Raw genomic sequence first — 17,119 nt, forward strand, 5'->3', positions numbered from 1 at the left:
TCGGCTGGTATTATCGGTTTTTATGTGATTAGGGCAGAAAACACTTGCAGTGCTCAGGGAATCATTCAGAAGGTCAGTTGGAACTCCTGAAATCATAGTTCAGAGCACTCGGGCCCTGGCTTTTTTTCTTTCTTTCTTTCTTTCTTTCTTTCTTTCTTTCTTTCTTTCTTTCTTTCTTTCTTTCTTTTCTTTCTTTCTTTCTTTCTTTCTTTCTTTCTTTCTTTCTTTCTTTCTTTCTTTCTTTCTTTCTTTCTTTTCTTTCTTCTTTCTGTCTTTCTCTCTCTCTCTCTCTCTCTTTCTTTCTTTCTTTCTTTCTTTCTTTCTTTCTTTCTTTTCTTTCTTTCTTTCTTTCTTTCTTTTTCTCCCTCCCTCCCTTTCTCCCTTTCTCCCTTTGTCTAGAGTGCCTTCATCTAAAATACCTTTAAAACATGATTTGGATTGGGGAGCGGGGGAGGGGGGGACGTGAAAGCCTTAAACCTGCAAGATGAAATCTGCATTTTGGCTCTTCGTAAGGGAAAGTCACGCTTGCTTGAAAGTTTGAGTCTATGAAAATATTTTAAAAGCAAGGTGGGAATGTTCGAGTCTAGTCTGTTCGCATGTTGACAGAACGGTGGGTGGGAATCACAATAACTTATTTTCACATGTGCTGCTTATCTCTGAAAATTCTCAGAGTTTATAGGTAGATGGATATACAACTTCGGCTTCTGAAAGATTCATTGCTCCCATATTTGGCATTCTGAGTATATCTCTCAGGACCGTGTAGCATCTATTTAGGCATTGCCAGATATGGACGGGGCAGATGCATGGTCCCAGTTGAAACTTCTTGAGACTTCCAGACAGCATCTGGGGGAGATGGGGGAAGAAATGGCGGGCTTGCATCCTGGAAGGCTCTGGGAGCAATACGGCACCTAGCTTGTGGGCTCTCTTGGGAGAATCACATTAGCTGAGGCCAGACGGAGCGCTCAGAGCAGTGCCCGGCATACAGCAGGCGCTCACCAGTGCCGTTCCTAAATGTTTCCTTAGTGCTGTGGGGCCCGAGGCTTCCTAATGGATGAGCCATCTTTCAGCTCCCCTTCTCTGGGGCACTGATAACGGTCGTAGGCCAATGGCCTGGCCATTTGGCAGCTTCTGGAGGAACCTAACCTCCAGTGACAGACTCACTCTGCTCGCTTGCATGTCTGAACATGCCGGTCTCCCTCTTCCTAGACATTCACCATGGTGATAATGATTGTTTTCATTTGGCTCCATCCTGAGTGCTTAGTATGAGGGAAATTCACAATTCAGGTGATTCTTCTCTACCTTCCTGGTCTCCTCCAACTTCTTTTTAAATCAAGATGGCAGAGTACCTGGTAATTTATGCTAAGATTGTTAAGTAACCGCCTTCCCTTTGATCTTTTCAGGTACGAAACCAGCACTGGAGCCTTATTATGGAGAGCGTGGTCCCATCTGACAAAGGCAATTATACCTGCGTGGTAGAGAATGAGTACGGCTCCATCAACCACACATACCACCTTGATGTTGTTGGTGAGTTTGCTTCTCCCCACGGGGCAGCCGTACGCCCGCCTGCTAGAGCTCGACTCATTTGACCTCGTGAAAGTGAGTCTTGTTTCTCCCCATGGTTTAAGGAAAGAAACCGTTGATTCATTTTCCCTCGTTCTAAATACAAGCTGTTGTTTGAGATGGATTATTCAGGCTGTTGTTTGAGATGGATTATTCTGTCATTGCATGATGTTCTGTTTCCTGATTCGCCATGTTTTATGAACTTTGTGTGATAGTCTTGGTTCTCTAGCATAATCTTGTGTGAAACGGACGAGATATGAAATGTGTTGACACTCTGAAAGCCGAGATTACCCTTGAGAATGTTAGTGTGTTCAGGGAAAGGGTATAGATACGCTCTAGGAGAACTTGGTTTTTAAAAGGGAGGCAGCGTTATCCAAAGAAGGGGAATTGGGTATTGCTGGCTAACAAGTAAAGGAAGAGATATTGCAATGACCGAACTTCTAGCTGGTTGGAGGAAGGGTAGGGTCCAGGAGCCCTTGACTTCCACTGGAAGAAAGTCATTCAGTGCTGTTCTGTGGATTTAGCGTTTGTTCCTGAAAAGGATTTTTCCTGTGGAAAGGGAACTGTGTATGCGGGCTTGTAAATTCTTTTTTTTATCTAAGTGCTCTGATAGGCAGGCTACTTTAATTACCTGTCTTAAGATCAGTAGGCTATTGTCCTGGAATTCAGATGCCTTCCCATCCTGCCTATTATGATGGGTTTTGTTGTAACTGATAAAGGAAGGGTGTTTCTCTGTCTTGGAGGATTGGAGATAGTAGGTTGTGTCTCATGGCTGCAGGGATCTTGGGCTAAGATCTTTTCTTTGCATGATCTGTCTTTTCTCTGTCCGGTCATCTACCCTGACTTTCAGTATCACCGCCTGACCTGGAGTCCTGGCTGGCAGTTAGCTACCCAGTTTGTCCTTCGCCACTTGCAGATCGCCAGCTCCCAAGGTCACCTCGATTGATTTTTGCCTTAACGCAACCCCTTTGTAACTCCATAGACCCCTGCCCAGCCACGGTGGCTATGAACAAAGGCTTTCTTCCATCATTTTCTATGCGTGTGTCCCTAGTATTACTTCATATGCGGGCATCTTGTCTCCTTCAGTAAACTATAAACTCTTCGACAAGAGGCTCCATAGATACCTGAATTGCCCAAAGAACCATTAAAACACCTTCGGAAAGCTTGACTAACCAAATTTCATAGGTTTTGGTTCATTGAAGTTTTAGGTCAACTGACAATTACACAGAAAACCATTTTGATTTTCTATCAAGTTAAATTAAATCCATAAGAAACCCCCTCTGGGAAAGCATGAGGTAGTCTTTATTTTCGTGTATACGTAGGGATTCAGTGAAAAAAGTTCTTGTTCTGCGGAAGACTACTGTGACATTTGGTTACTTTTACATGTTTCTCCTGTAGGCATTCGCAGAAGACTGAGTTTCAAAACCCTCTTTTCTTACAGAGATACTGGTGGAACATCTCTTAGTGGGAATTACTACGTACAGATATTTTACAAGTCAAACACAAAGAAGTAACACTCAAATATGGGACAAAAATGGTGAACGTTTATTTTGGCATTGACGGGCCATAAATCTAGTGGTTAAGCACCCACCGTGGAATTCATATCGGGCCTCACATCTCCTGAATTTGACACGAAAGTGTTTCTATTTAAGGAAAGAAGGATCTGGGGCTACAAGTCCTCAATACTGAATTTTGAAGCAAGTGGTTTATTGTGTGAATAAAATAATTGTGCCGTAACAGTCCGTGGGGATCGTGGCCTTGCTTAGGTCCACAGATTGTTCCTTGGGTTGGGTTGGGGCCACCTCAGCCATGGGCTCTTGCTCCCAGCAGGTTTTAGGCTGAGTTGTTATGTAAAACATTCAAAAGCCCCTCACCCCACCTCTCCTTTGAGCTTTCTGGCAGCTCATCTCTGTGAAGCCCTGAAATCTCTCTTACAGTTTAGGGTTGGATTTGAACTGGGCTGCTGAATAGTGGAATTGTGCTGTCTAATGTTAATCCCTTGGCAGTCAGTCTTGTTGAAAAGAGCGTATGATTCAGTGGTGTAATGTAGAGCGAGCCTACAGCGTATGGAGTAATGCAGAGAAAGGCCTGATTATGTCACAAATTTGGGAGGTTGCCCAGCCAAACGTGGGCCAATAATGACACAATGCTGGTTGGGAATATCCATTAAAGCTCAACCCCTAATAATTTTCCAAGCCTTGAACCTTCTTTATAAATAGAAGCCAAAAGTCAGTGGAGTATAAGACATTTTCAGGAAAGACAGAGGTGTGAAATACTCTCATCTTTGCTCAAAACCCCAGTAATTGCTTTGAGAAGCACTAATAAAATAAGAATTGAGTCAGCTTGGGAGTCTCATGTCGACTTCCAGGGCCGGTAGGCGGTCGTCCTGAAGATCTCCGCAAGCGGCAGCAAAAGGGATTCAGGCTTGAACAACGAGTTTCTGGCGGCCCCACAGCCCGAGTGCGGGATTCCACCTCGTGATAACAGCCTCTCAGCTACATCGGCGTCTCCCAGAACATCGGAGCCTCTCTCCCAGTGAACGCGATGTCCTGTGCTCGTTCACATTCTTCGAGGGTTTATTTTTGTTGCTATGATACATAGGTTTGCAGCTCAGATATTACGAAGCATCAAAATGGGTGAGATCTTTTTATTGAAATTCTTCCTTGGAAAGGCATTCCCATAAGGACTTTAATGTAAAAGCCGTGTAATTTAAGTGACATTCTTGTGTTGGGGAATTAAACAGCCAGCCATTGTTGTGTGTGAGGGAAATGCTCTCGTTTATGGGAGCCTCGCTTGATCCTTATTAAAATTGACACCATTACTTTTCAGCCATTTACTTGCAAGGGAAAATTAGCGGGAAGCTCCACATCTCGGTAATTGTGCCCATAATAAAACAGACTCCCCTGCGAGAGCGGGCTCCGGGGGGTGGTGAGGCTTGGCCGTCGTTCATCGGTGGAGGAGGCTGTGGTCCTGGGTTCTGGCTGAGGGCTCTGCCCCCAGGAAGCCGCGGCCTTGGACGTGTCTTGAACTTCTGGTTTCACGGCCCTCGGTGTCTACAGATGAAGGAGCCGAGACTCACTGACGCAGGAAAAGGCAGCCTGGTGTCGTGAAGAGAGAGGAGGGGGTCGGCCAGCCCGCACACCGGGGTGCCCAGAGAATCGGGACAAGTCAAGCAAGTTAGCTTCTTGGAGCCTGTCTCTCCTCCTCAGGGAAGTCGGAATGATGGGACCTGGCTCATTCCTGGGGTGGTTGTATGTGTTTCTTAAGAGGTGCTGTGACAAGTAAGCACAGACTGGATGGCTTCGGACAACGGAAATCTACTCTGACTCCGTTCTGGAAGCCAGACGTCGGAGGGCAGAATTTCAGCGGGGTTGAGTCCTTCTGGAGACTCGGCGTGGGGGTGGGGAACCTGTTTCACGCCTCTCCCCAGCTTCCGGTGACCGTCGGCCCCCCTCGGCTTGTGACCTGTCCTTCTAGCGTCTGCCCGTCTTCCTGTGGCCGTCCTCTCTGTGACTCCCGTGTGTCACCTGGCATTGAATTTCGGGCCTGGCCCTCAGTCCAGGGTAGTGTCCTCAAGATCCTTTAGTTCATTACAAAGACCTTGTTTCCAAGTAGGGTCCCATTCGTGGGTTCCAGGGATGGGAAGGCATGGACTTTTGTGGGGGGAGGGAGCGTAGTTCAACCCACAGCCGTGGTTCTAAGGGACCAGTTGGGTTAACAGATAACAACACCAAATTGGCATCATGGGGCCAACAGCAAATGCCGGTTTTCTCCCCTCAAACTAGGACTCTTTTGAGAGTCAGAAGGCATTTTGGGGGCACCTGGGTGGCTCAGTCAGTTGAGCGTCTGACTTCAGCTCAGGCTGTGATCTCACAGCTCGTGAGTTCGAGCCCCGCATCGGGCTCTCTGCTGTCAGGGCAGAGCCCACTTGGGATTCTCTGATCACCCCCAACCTCCCGCCCTGCTCTTCCCTCGCTCTCTGCCTCTGTCTCGAAAATAAACATTAGAAAAAGGCATTTGTAATAGCTTTTGTTAGACTCTGTCAGAAGTTGTAGTAAATTAATTGAATGCTGTGCTGGGACCAAGAGGAGGGGCCGCTGGCTGCCCTTCCTGTGTCCTGCTGGGTTTACACCTTTGGTTAATGCGGTCATCAGGCTGTCCCAGGACTGATCAGAATGCAGGGGAAGATCGTGGTGTGTGAGAGCTCCAAGTTCTTCAGGCTGACCTCGACCTTCACCTGTCCGCCCTCTTACAGTTGAGGAGCATCAAGTTTGGGGGTGGGGAGGCCGTGAGGCATTTATTTGCCAAGTACTGAACCCCAGAGCCAGGACCTCCATCTGGGTGTCCTCAAAGTGTAGGTTAACGCTCCATGCACCACACATGGAGGTCTCTGTGTTTGGTGTCCCGTGGTGTAGACCAGCAGGGACCACTGCAAGACTCTGAAAAGGTGCTGCTGTTACCCTCACCCCACATTTAGCTCTGTTGCAAAACAACAAAGCGGGAGAGAGAAAGAGAGAGGGAGGGAGGGAGATGAAAGTATTGAATGGATGCCTTGCCCGTCCTTACTCAGAGACCCCCTTTGGCTTGGAGTTACGAACTTTTTCTCCCTTTGGGTGCCCCAATTCTGCAACTCGCAGAGGCCCTAAAGTTTGAGCGTTTCACCTGGCATTGGACATTTGGGGGGCAGAGGTCGGAAATGGTGCCTCTGGATTTGCTGAGGCCAGCCATGCTTTATCCTCCATCGGTCAGACTTTCCAGAGATTTGTCCTCCTCCAGGACAAGAGCTATAAGTGTCAGATAGCGTCTCAGTAGACAGTTGGAGCCAGTCGGCGGCCAAGCATCCCTCTGGCTGGGTGGAGAGTCACTGAGGCCACCTCACCAGCCCTGACTTGCTCAGCGCGAGACCAGAAGGGTGCTGTTGACTCATCCTTGACATAAATCTAGGCTCCAGACGTGATGGGACGGAGCCCGAAAGCCTGAAGGAATGCGTCCCGGAGCTAACCTCCCCCCTCCGGTGTGTGTTCAGGAGGAACGAAGTGTCTTTCATTCCAGGTACTGACTGATCAGCTTGGCTGGCTCTGAGGCTGACACCTGCTGTCCTGAGCCCNNNACAGCGGGAGAAGGAGAAGTTGCATAAATTGTTTACCACTCGGGGCAGCCTCTTTCCTGGGAGGACAAAGCCTCTGGTGAGATCCCTGAGCAGAAGAAGAGCAACTGAGGCAGGTTCAAGGCCCTCAGGGGACCCTTAACACTTGTCCAGGATGAATTTTGTTATCTTTCTTGGGTTGGGAACAAAGTGGCATTTAAGTAAATGAAATGGTGGCCTCGTTAATTACCTGGTTGGTTTATTACGGAAGTGGTCAAAATTAGGGTCATTCCTGCTCACTGGCTCCTGACGGAAGACCCCTCTCTGTCCAAGTTTTCTGCCACACCCTGGCTCCTAGACAAAAGCTTTGGTTTCTCTGTTTGAGGAAGGGTGACCACAGTGGTAGATGGCATTAACACACACAAAACAACGCATCCAGAGATTTAAACACATTGGACACTTGACTCTCACATTCTGAGTGGCCACAGGTGTGCATTTCCCTGGCGTCCACCAGCCTCGGCCCCACAGAGCCCCTGGGGGTTCTGAACTTGAGGCATCTTGACCTAGACGCTTCCTGGCCGGGCCTCATTTGATTTTCCATATCCGTCTTCTTGCTCCCAACTAATTCTTTCCTTTTCTTGCTCTAGGTCTAAGACGTGGTGTTCACCCTGACTTTGGTCCTGCATGTCAGCCCTAGAGTTGTGAAATCTCGCTTGGGGGGTGGTTGGGGGGATAGATGGCCCCCTGTTGACTGTGGGCTGGGGTGCCATGCAGGGGAACAGGTCACAGCGAGTGGCTGTATAAATAGGCTTGTTTAGTTCGCGTAGAATCATGGAACCGAGCAGGCTTGAGTAGGAAGCACAGTCCTGCTGCTTTTGTGTCCCCAGAGCCATTTCCTCCTTTCCTTCCTAACCATTGCTACTGCTGTTGCTACTCAACCCTCATGGGACTCCTCCCCTTGCTGGATGCACTTCCGGTGGGAATGAAATGGTGGAGGCGTTCACATTCATTTCCAGCTATGGTAGCTCAGAAGTCCAGGGACCCCAGAGCCTCCGTTCCATCGTCTGGAAGGGGATGAGATAGTAGGGGGCAGTGCTTAAAAAAATCTTTTTTAATGTTTTATTTATTTTGGGGGGGAGGGAGCATAGTGCAGGTGGGGAAGGGGCAGAGAGCGAGGAGAGTGAGAATCCCAGGCAGGCTCCCCGCTGTCAGCACAGAGTTGAGTGGGGCTCAACTCAGGAAACCATGAGAACATGACGAGAGCTGAGATCAGGAGTCAGCTGCTCAACCAACTGAGCCACCAGGCGCCCTGGGGGCAGTGCTTTTAAATAATAGAACCATGTGATTTGACTGTTAGTCACTATGTGAGGTGGTCCCCCACCTCCTCTGGGCTGAGGTGCGTGCGATCCGTGCAGCCCTGGTTGAAGGAGGGGTCTCCCTCCTCTCCTTTCCTCCAGGACAGAGATTTCAAAACTTCCTTTGAGCTACTGTTTAATGAGCTTTTGGTTACCTCAGAGCAGATTTTTATACCTGTTTCACAACCGGGATTTCACGGGGCGAGAGCTGGTCGGCGGGTAGCTGCGTCACTCCAAACGTACTGACCAGCAAATAAGTGCTTTCCTGCAGCACCATACCAGGAAGAAGCTGCTCGATCTGGGCACCGGGCGCGGGTGCTCTCTTGCGCGCTGGTTCCTGAGGCTGGAGCAGGCACAAGCCAACGGGGACGGGGCATATTGGGACCTTGCAGTGTCAGCGTTTTTGTCGTGCCCTTTGCAGGCTGTCAATTGCCCTCTGCCCCGTCGTGGAGGAAGGCAGCCTTATTGATTGCTCTAGACCTTGGCAGGGGTCCCGGCTGAGGTGACTGGGGGAGAAGGCTAATATTTGATCTCCTGTCGCATCTTTGGCATGGAGTCGATGGTGTGGGCAAAGAGGATGTAGAAGTGTTATAGGCACGTTACTGTCTTACAGAGTTTCCTAAAAAGAGGGGTGTCTTCACCATACCTGCAGGGAAGTGTGTAGGGCAGAGCAAGGGGTGGGGAGAAGTCTGCTGCGGTCTGAGCATCAGCGAGTAGTCTTGGCATAAAGCTGTAAGTCTGCGGATGCCAGTCACAGTGCCCAGCATGTGCTAGACCTTTGCAAGATCTCTGGCAGTGTGTGCTGAATTAGAATAATAGAAGAACAACAGCTTAACGAGTCACTTAATATTTGGAGTTTGTGGTTCTTAACACAGCAAGGTCTTTTTTTTTTTTTTTTTAATATTTTGAAATTGATTTTGGTGGGGGAGGGGCAGAGAGCGAGAACCCTAAGCAGGCTCTGTGCTGTCGACGTGGATCCTGACGCAGGGCTTGATCTCAACGATCTGTGAGATCACGACCTGAGCTGAAATTTAGAGTTGGACACTTAAAGTGACGGAGCCGCCCAGGCGCCCCACCGCGGCAAGTTCTGAAGCAAGATGTCTTCAGAGCTTCTCTCCAGACTCCATACAGCTTCAATTTCCAGTCACCTTTATAAACCAAAAGACCCTTGTTGGGAAGTATTACGTCAACTCTCATTAAAATGTAAAGCTAGAAACGCCATCAGATTTCTTCCTGTCATAAATGACACCTCCCCCAGAGTGCCTCTCTGGGCTCCTCCCTTAGAACAGCCCACTGTTCTGTGTACTGACTTTGTGTATTTTCACAGTCCAGGGGCGGGCAGGGCAGAAATGACCCAGCACTGTAAGAAGAATGTGTTCCCAACCTAGAGGGCAGGCTCGATTGGGAAAGGCGGCTTCTGGAGCTCCTGTCGTATCTTTCCATCATTAGTGACATCAAACGGAGGTGGGAGGTGGGGAAGAGGTGGCTGGGTGGGGGGTCTTGGTGCTGTGATGGCGAAGATTTCCTGTTTCTCCTTCTGAGAAGAGAGAGGTTGAGGAGGTGAGGACCTCATTGGTTTGAGCAGAGCACTCTCGATTGGCTAATCCTGACCAGGAAGCAGCCTGCAGATGGCCTTCGGGATGCCAGTCAGTTGACCATCACAGCACAGAAGACCCCCCCCCACCACCCCACAAGTACCACAGTGAGATAGTAGATAGGGATGGAGATTCCCGGATCGTGATAGAACTACTTTCTCTCCCAGAGCCTCCCCCTTCTAGGGTTCTGTCACACATACTTCCATCCCAAAGAAGTGTGCAAACGAACAGGTCACATGGTGCCCCAGATATATGTCCCCTCATAGCAGGTTGAAGGTGTTATTTTGCTAGACAGGCATTGAATATTATTCTGGAAGGATCATTTGGCAGTTGTGCTTTCTCTGAAAAAGGAAGTCCTCATTTTATTGGGCTCAGCATACACTCTGGACCGGGGCGGAAAAGTGAAGGATTTAGTCCTTTGCAGTTTACACTCTGGCCAACAGAAACAAAACCGTTCTGTGCAGGACACAATCACCGAATGTGCAGTAGGACCTGGGCTGGGTTGCAGGCTGCCTTGAGGCATCTCATAGGCTCAGAAAGTGAGAAGTGGAGCCTTGTGTGAGCTTGGTGACCATTTGGAAGCTCCTCTGTTGGTGATGCTTACAGCGCGGAGCACCCAGAGTCACTTCTATTTTCAGTGTCTGAGTTTGCCTCTAAGAAAACCAAAGAGGTTTTATCCTTTCATGTACTTTGTAGCAAAGGGAGGCTTTTCTTGTTTGCTCAGATGGGCTGAAAGCTTTTACTTCTGCTTGAACCACCCCAGGAGCAAAATAAAACATCTAAGAGATTAGCGTGATAGAGTTTTCTAGACTTCCTCAAGAATTAAGCCCTTTTTAAAGAGGAAAGTTGATGACGCCTGTGAATGTTATTTTTGGAGACCTCTTCCCCTTGTCTGTACATATTGATTATTTCATTATTATTAGTGTCCCATATGCGCTTCTGTCATGGAGACACTAAAATTTATTTAATCATTTTCCCCCTGGGTGGGGACTTAGGCTGTTTTCCTGTTACAAAAGAGGCCACCATGGCGAGCTTTGCACACACCCATTTGTTGGCCACCTGGGTGACCATTTTTCTGGGACAGAATTCCAGAGGCAGACTAACGCAGCCCTCTCTCGTGTCGACAGAAACATCTTCAACATAAAGGCTTAGTTTTGAGTGCTGCTATCTTTGGGGGAATCTCCAGTGATTTGATTTTTAGATTCTTTCAAACCGTTGGAGAGAAGATACTCCGAGTTTGGAGTTCAGCAGGAAGGTATGTTTAATTCAGGGACTTAAAAAAAAACATTTCCAGCAGACTCTTCACAGGGAGGAAACCCAGCTATGCAGACACCAGCTGATAATCTTGCATTCCAGAAAGATGTTGCAGCCCCCTCCCCCCCACGACGAGTGGCGGGGTGCTGAGACTCTGTGATGTGGCTCCCCAGCGTGACTGCACTCAGCTGTGTTTACCCCAGCACCACTGCAGTGAACCTGGGGAGACTGACGTCCGAGTTTTGCATCAGCGTGAAAACCGAGCACAAGATGGGGAGGGACCTTGTGCAGAGTCCTTTGTGTCAGGGCCGAGAGAAGCTGTCAGTAAACAGGACAAGATAAATACACTTCACTAATTGAGAAGGCAGGTTTTCCACGACCCTAGAAATAGATCTTGTTCACTCCATGACCACGTCACCTTTGCCACGTCTCTCCTTTTGAAAAATTGTGGCAAGGCATGCGTAACGACAAAACGTACCATTTTAGCCAGTTTTGAAGGTAAAGCTGTGTGGCATTAACTACATTCACGTGGATACACAACCGTCACCACCATCTAATCGCCAGGATTTTTCATCATCTCAGAGCCACGTCTCCTTTTAACTAGAGGAAAGGCATTTTTGACTTTTTAAAGTTTATTTTGAGAGAGAGAGAGGGAGAGAGAATCCCAAGCAGACTCTGCACGGATAGTGCAGAGCCTGATGCGGGGCTCGAACTCACGACCCGCAAGATAAGGACCTGAGCCAAAATGAAGAGTCGGATGCTTAACTGATTGAGCCACCCAGGTGCCCCAGGAAAGACAGTTTTGAATTTAACTTCGTCATAACTTTATGGTCACCTGAGAGCCTACACTTCCAGTTTCACTTTTGAAGGCACAGAGCTCAGGGTATCGTAAACATTTGGGGTGTAAATAACACGCAGCCCTCCTCGTGTAATTCGCCCAAGAAGACCTAAATTGACACCCAGCTGGTAGAAGCCACTCAGCCCCCAGCCACATAATACGGTCTATGACATTAATTAGGGAAGGCGCTTTGCCTCCACCTGCTTCGTCTTCCCAGGCTGCCCAGCCCCGGCCAGCACATCACTCCGCTGTCCACCTCATCGAGCAAGCACAAAGGAATTAGTGGTGTTTTTGCTTCCAGCATTTCACGTGGTGCAGCCTCCAGAAGTCACCGAGGGACCGCACCACGAGGGCCTCTGCCTTTCCCCAGATGAGCTTGGTCTGCAGACTTTGCGGTCCGTGTAGGAGAAATGTGTATGTTTTGGAGGAAGCTGGATTCCCACCCGGCCCAGTTCTGCACAACTTCAGAGTCAGATGACCAGGCAAGAGGAAAATGAGGCTAAGCTAAAGCTTAGGACAGAGAAAGAGCAATGAGCCGGTGACCTACAAAAGTGCTTTTTTTTTTCTTTTTTTAAAAGTTATTCTAGGTGCTCAGTATCCCAGGCCACTCCTGTGTTCTGGAAGATGACAAGCCCGAATACCAGCTACGGGCACTTGGACTGTTTCTAAAAGTGTGTGTGCTGCTTCCTGTTCGCTCCCATCCAAACCTTACCTCTTCGTATTGATCAGTTTTAGTAGGTCAGTAATTCTGATCTCCCTTTGTGCTAATTTCTAGAGGCTGGAGAAAACGTAGGGGACACAAAACTCAGAACCCACCTAGATCTGCCCCATCTGCATTGAGTGCATTAGGTGGAGTCTTGACATGGCAATGAACGCATTCTACTAATTGTAATTAGCATGAGGTCTTTAGCAGGTTAATGGGTGCCTCAGCTTCAGAGGGCTTTGATCGCCTCCTGCTAACTGGTTTAGTGTGTTTTTATGCAACGAAAGCAACCACTGCCTGCTCTTCAGAGGCCAAGCGAGGCTGGGCTTTCGGGAAAAGAATTCTCCCGTTTTCACTTGTCCTCGGAATTGTTTGATTTCATTTCGATTTCAACTGAAGGACGGAGCAGGCAAGGTTCTCCACCCTCTGTGAATGAATGGATGCCCCAGAGCAGGAGACGTGCTGTTTCCAGATCGATCCTGGGCGCTCTGTGTGATTTCAGTCTCTTGGCATTTTTGCTGCTGAGAGAACAGCTTCGAAGTGGCTCTTTATGGCAAGCACTGCTGAACTTTTGGGGGAGAAATACTCCGGAGACCAATGTGTGCTGGGAAACCAACAGCTCTGGGCTTGATTAATTTATAGGTGTAATTTAAGAACCTGGTCTCCTTCAGATCCCCGGGATGCTTTACGAGCAAACATATTATTATGTCCAGAGGAGGGACTGGGATGTTATAAAGTTTCAGTGGTCAATTAACCAAGATTTATTCTTTGTCACTCAGGTATTTTCTCTCTCTCTCAATAATTACCTCGTGGAGTGAAGCAGGCTGTTTTTTCCGCCCGCTCTTTCTGGTTGTGGCTCCCGGCTTTGGAGCAGGGCTTGAGAAGGTCAGTCTCGAAACAGAGACTCCTAAGCTGGGCCTTCTGCTTTGGGAAGGGGGACTCACTCGGCGCTCTCGACAAAAGGGAGTGAGCGAAAACGCGGGGGAGAGAACGTATCTTTTAAAGCACTTCAGCCTGTGTTGACTGTGCGCTAATTCGGTGGAACCTCATTCTGGTAGTGCAGCCGGATGCCCCATGGGCAGCAGCCTCGCCCTGCGGGCTCCTTTCCATTCTGTCTCCATTTGGAATCCACACAGGGGCCTTAGACTCGCTCTTCTAAAGGTTCTCAACCCGTTTCAGGTCCGGGCACTGTCTTAGAGCAACCTGCTGGACTCAGAATGGATATTTTTAAAAAATCGCCATAAGGGGCGCCAGTCGGTTAAGCGTCCGACTTCAGCCCAAGTCATGATTTCACGGTTCGTGGGTTCGAGCCCTGCGTCGGGCTCTGTGCTGACAGCTAGCTCAGGGCCTGGAGGCTATTTCAGATTCTGTATCTCCCTCTCTCTCTGACCCTCCCCTGCTCATGCTGTGTCTCTCTCAGAAATAAATACAACATTAAAAAATTTTTTAAAAATCCCCATAAAGGCACGGGGGTGAACTCCTCATCAGCTTTTCTGTTTTCTATACATTTATTTCACTGCCTCTTTGGGGGGCAGGGGGGATCTATTTTGTATAAGATCTGAGAGTTAAACATGTTGTAAGAGAACCTCACCTAAAAACTGGAAATCTTTCCTGGTGGAGAAGCTGTGGGTTTTGTTATCATGTAGAAGAACAAGAGATGGGCGAGGGGCGTCTGGGTGGCTCAGTCGGTTAAGCGCCCGACTTCGTCTCAGGTCATGATCGCGTGGTCCGTGGGTTTGAGCCCTGCGTTGGGCTCTGTGCTGATGGCTCAGAGCCTGGAGCCTGCTTCAGTGTCTCCCTCTCTGCCCCTCCCTTGCTCATGCTCTGTCTCTGTTTCTCAAAAATAAATAAACATTTAAAAAGAGAGAGAGAGATGGGCCAGCTCTGAGGTTTATTCTCTAATCCAGAGATAATGGACATACTTATTATTATTATTATTATTATTATTATTATTATTCTTATATCGGCTCCTTGCCCAAAGCATTGGGAACCTAAGGAGTTGGCTTTGCCTGAAGGCCTGGCGAGGTTCCAGGGAGAGCACCTTAGCTCTTGAGGGTCCCGTGCCCTCCATCACTGTCCTGTTCTTGCGGTGTTCCCAGGTGCCCACGGGGGCCTGGCCGCGGAGTCCCCCCCTCTGCGGGAGCCACTGCCTGCATCCTGCTCTCACCCCAGGGCGAGAGCTTCTGCTCTGATCTCCGTCATCCGCCTGCTGCTGATCACCGCCCCGATGGGTCTGACAGACACCAGGGAACAGTGGTCGTTGCAGGATCTGAGATGGGGCGCCCCGTGTTTCGCAGATACGGGCATCCTGGGACTTTTTCCAAGATGTTTGGGGCCTGCTCTCTGACTTGTTTAAGGGCAGAGAATAAGGTTGCAAAGGAAATCAAAGCCTGATGTGGAGAAACGAAACATGAGGCCTACTGACTTTTTAAAAACATTTTAAATAACATTCTCTAAGGTTTCATTTTATACCGAAGGCAGCTGTAATAAGTTTTGGAAGACGGTGTAAGGTTTCGATTACAGAGCGATCCCGCTTGCCGGGTTTTGTACCCAAAGTGAGAAAGGGCGGAGAGGGAGCTGGGGGGCGGTTAAGGGGTTATTTTGTATAAGGTGAGAAAATTCAAAAGGATAAATTTGAGGCTGCAAGCCGGTAACATTTTGGTACGCTATAATTTGCAAATGCAATAACATTAAACCATTGCAAAGGCTTTTTTTTTTTTTTTTTTTGGTGAAAATAGTCAAGATAGCAATGGAATAACTTAATAACTGGAGCATAGCAGCACACTGACCGCAAGTAAAACAAGGCTGCGGGTCTGTAGCGGGCCCCTGGCAGTGTTTCCCAGTGACTGCATTCCCTGCTGAAGGCTGGCACGGGCCGGCGGTGTCGGGCGGTCTGAATGCACCCATTGTTCGCGGGACATCATTATTTGGTATTACATGCACAGTGTTTGCTTGTGAAATGATTTATTAGAAGCAAGTATGTTTAAGAAGGAGAACTTGGTTTGAAATTCCGTTGATCTGGCTTATGACATTTAAGATTTTTACAGTGCCTTTGTTTCTAAGAATAAATATTTCGGTCCACTGTAAATATTTATCTGGAAAACACACAAACACAGGCACACGAAACTGGAAAACTGAGCCAGAGAGTGAATTGATACCTAAAGTTCACTTCTCTCTGGGAAAGAGTAAATCGCCTCGATATCAGGTATGTATAAAAGGAGCGGATTCTGTGAGCTTGGCCAATGCCATCCGGCCCAGAGGACAGAGCCCCCTCCCACTAAGTCTCTTGGGAGGAGGCCGCCTGGTGAAGACAGTGCGTATGTGGACTTAACTTTGTTCTTCTCGCGTGATTGGGGCTCGCCGGGATTTAAACCAGACCTGTCCCTGCCAGCCGCAAGCCGGGTCCCCATGGCATCCAGCTGGCTGCCAGACCTGACCCGGAGGCTCACCGTGGCCCGTTGCTGGGATCGTGCATCAGCCGAAGAGGGGGGGTTTCTGGTGATGTGTGAAGGGATCCCAGCTTTGAGATTTTCTGTCCACAAAACTAGTACCTCTGGGTCCTTTGCTCAGCCTACAGGGTAACACCAGGCAAATGAATGATTTTTTGGAGGCTCTGAAATCCTTATCTGTTTAAGGTGAAAATGTAGGTGTGTGGGAAGTGATAGGAAAGTTTGGAATGAAATGTGCTAAGAGTAACCCACTAGCATTTTTTCTTTCTTTCTTTCTTTTTTAAAGTTTTTAAAGACCAACAGGCTTGTGCAGTAAAATCAATTTGCACATGGTCTGGCTTGTGTCCAGCAAATTCCACTAAATGATATTTTAATCTGAAAGGCCCAAATATAGAAGCACTTTGATATCTATCTTTCTAATTTGCTATTTCCAGCCCGGTGCACAGGGATACTCAGGTGCAGGGTGGAGGCATCCTTGGTATGTTGGGTCCGCTGGGATCTCTTTATTTCCCTTGGCCAGTTTTTAAGCCAGAGGTTCAATGTGGTGGCATCTGCGGTGGGGAGAGAGAGAGGGAGGCTGCCTTGAACATGGAGGTACGTGGGGATGAGGTGATGCATTTATGGCTGGCTGGCTGGATGATTGGGTAGGTATGGCTCTTGACCAAACTGCCACGTAGGAAGGTTCTAGCTAGTTTGTGATTCTAATGCCTTTGTGGACAGGATCACATAGCTGGCTGCTCTGTTACCAGATTCTTGAGGACTCACTCCTGGGTACAGTTTCTCATGCACCTTGACACGGTGTCCTCTCCAAGACTTCTGCAGAGACCACCCCTAACCTGGAGTGGAGCCTTTCCAGGTGTAAGATGAGGGATGTCTTTTCTTGAGAACTTTTGTCCTAGAGAGAGAAGCAAGGCAAGTGAGGGTGGGAAGCGATGGTAGCGTATCCTCCCCGGGGCTTCCTTGAACATGACCTAGAACATCACCAGGATTGGGGGACTGATGTCTGTCGGTTTCTTTTGGTGCCGCATCTGAATAAAGAGTGTCTACTTGTGGGGCGCCTGGGTGGCTCAGTCAGTTGAGCGTCCGACTTCGGCTCAGGTTATGATCTCACAGTTTGTGGGTTCGAGTCCCGTGTCGGGCTCTGGGCTGACAGCTCAGAGCCTGGAGCCTGCTTTGGATGCTGTGTCTCCCTCTCTCTCTGCCCCTCCCCCACTCATGCTCCGTGTCTGTCTCTCTCTCAAAAAGAAATATTAAAAAAAAAAACTTAAAAAAAGAATCT

At 48.6% G+C, this 17,119-nt stretch overlaps 1 protein-coding gene across 1 annotated transcript in view; it reads left to right on the forward strand.

The window, feature by feature from the left end:
• Positions 1-17,119, forward strand: part of FGFR2 (fibroblast growth factor receptor 2) — a 104,797-nt gene that overhangs the window by 49,010 nt on the left and 38,668 nt on the right. The window contains exon 6 of the mRNA XM_077779456.1: positions 1,401-1,524. Within this exon, the coding sequence (XP_077635582.1) occupies positions 1,401-1,524 (124 nt within the window). The remainder of the gene's footprint in view (positions 1-1,400; positions 1,525-17,119) is intronic.

The sequence above is a fragment of the Crocuta crocuta genome, unplaced genomic scaffold (assembly GCF_008692635.1).
Source record: "Crocuta crocuta isolate KB4526 unplaced genomic scaffold, BGI_CrCroc_1.0 scaffold138, whole genome shotgun sequence".
Taxonomy (NCBI): Eukaryota; Metazoa; Chordata; class Mammalia; order Carnivora; family Hyaenidae; genus Crocuta; species Crocuta crocuta.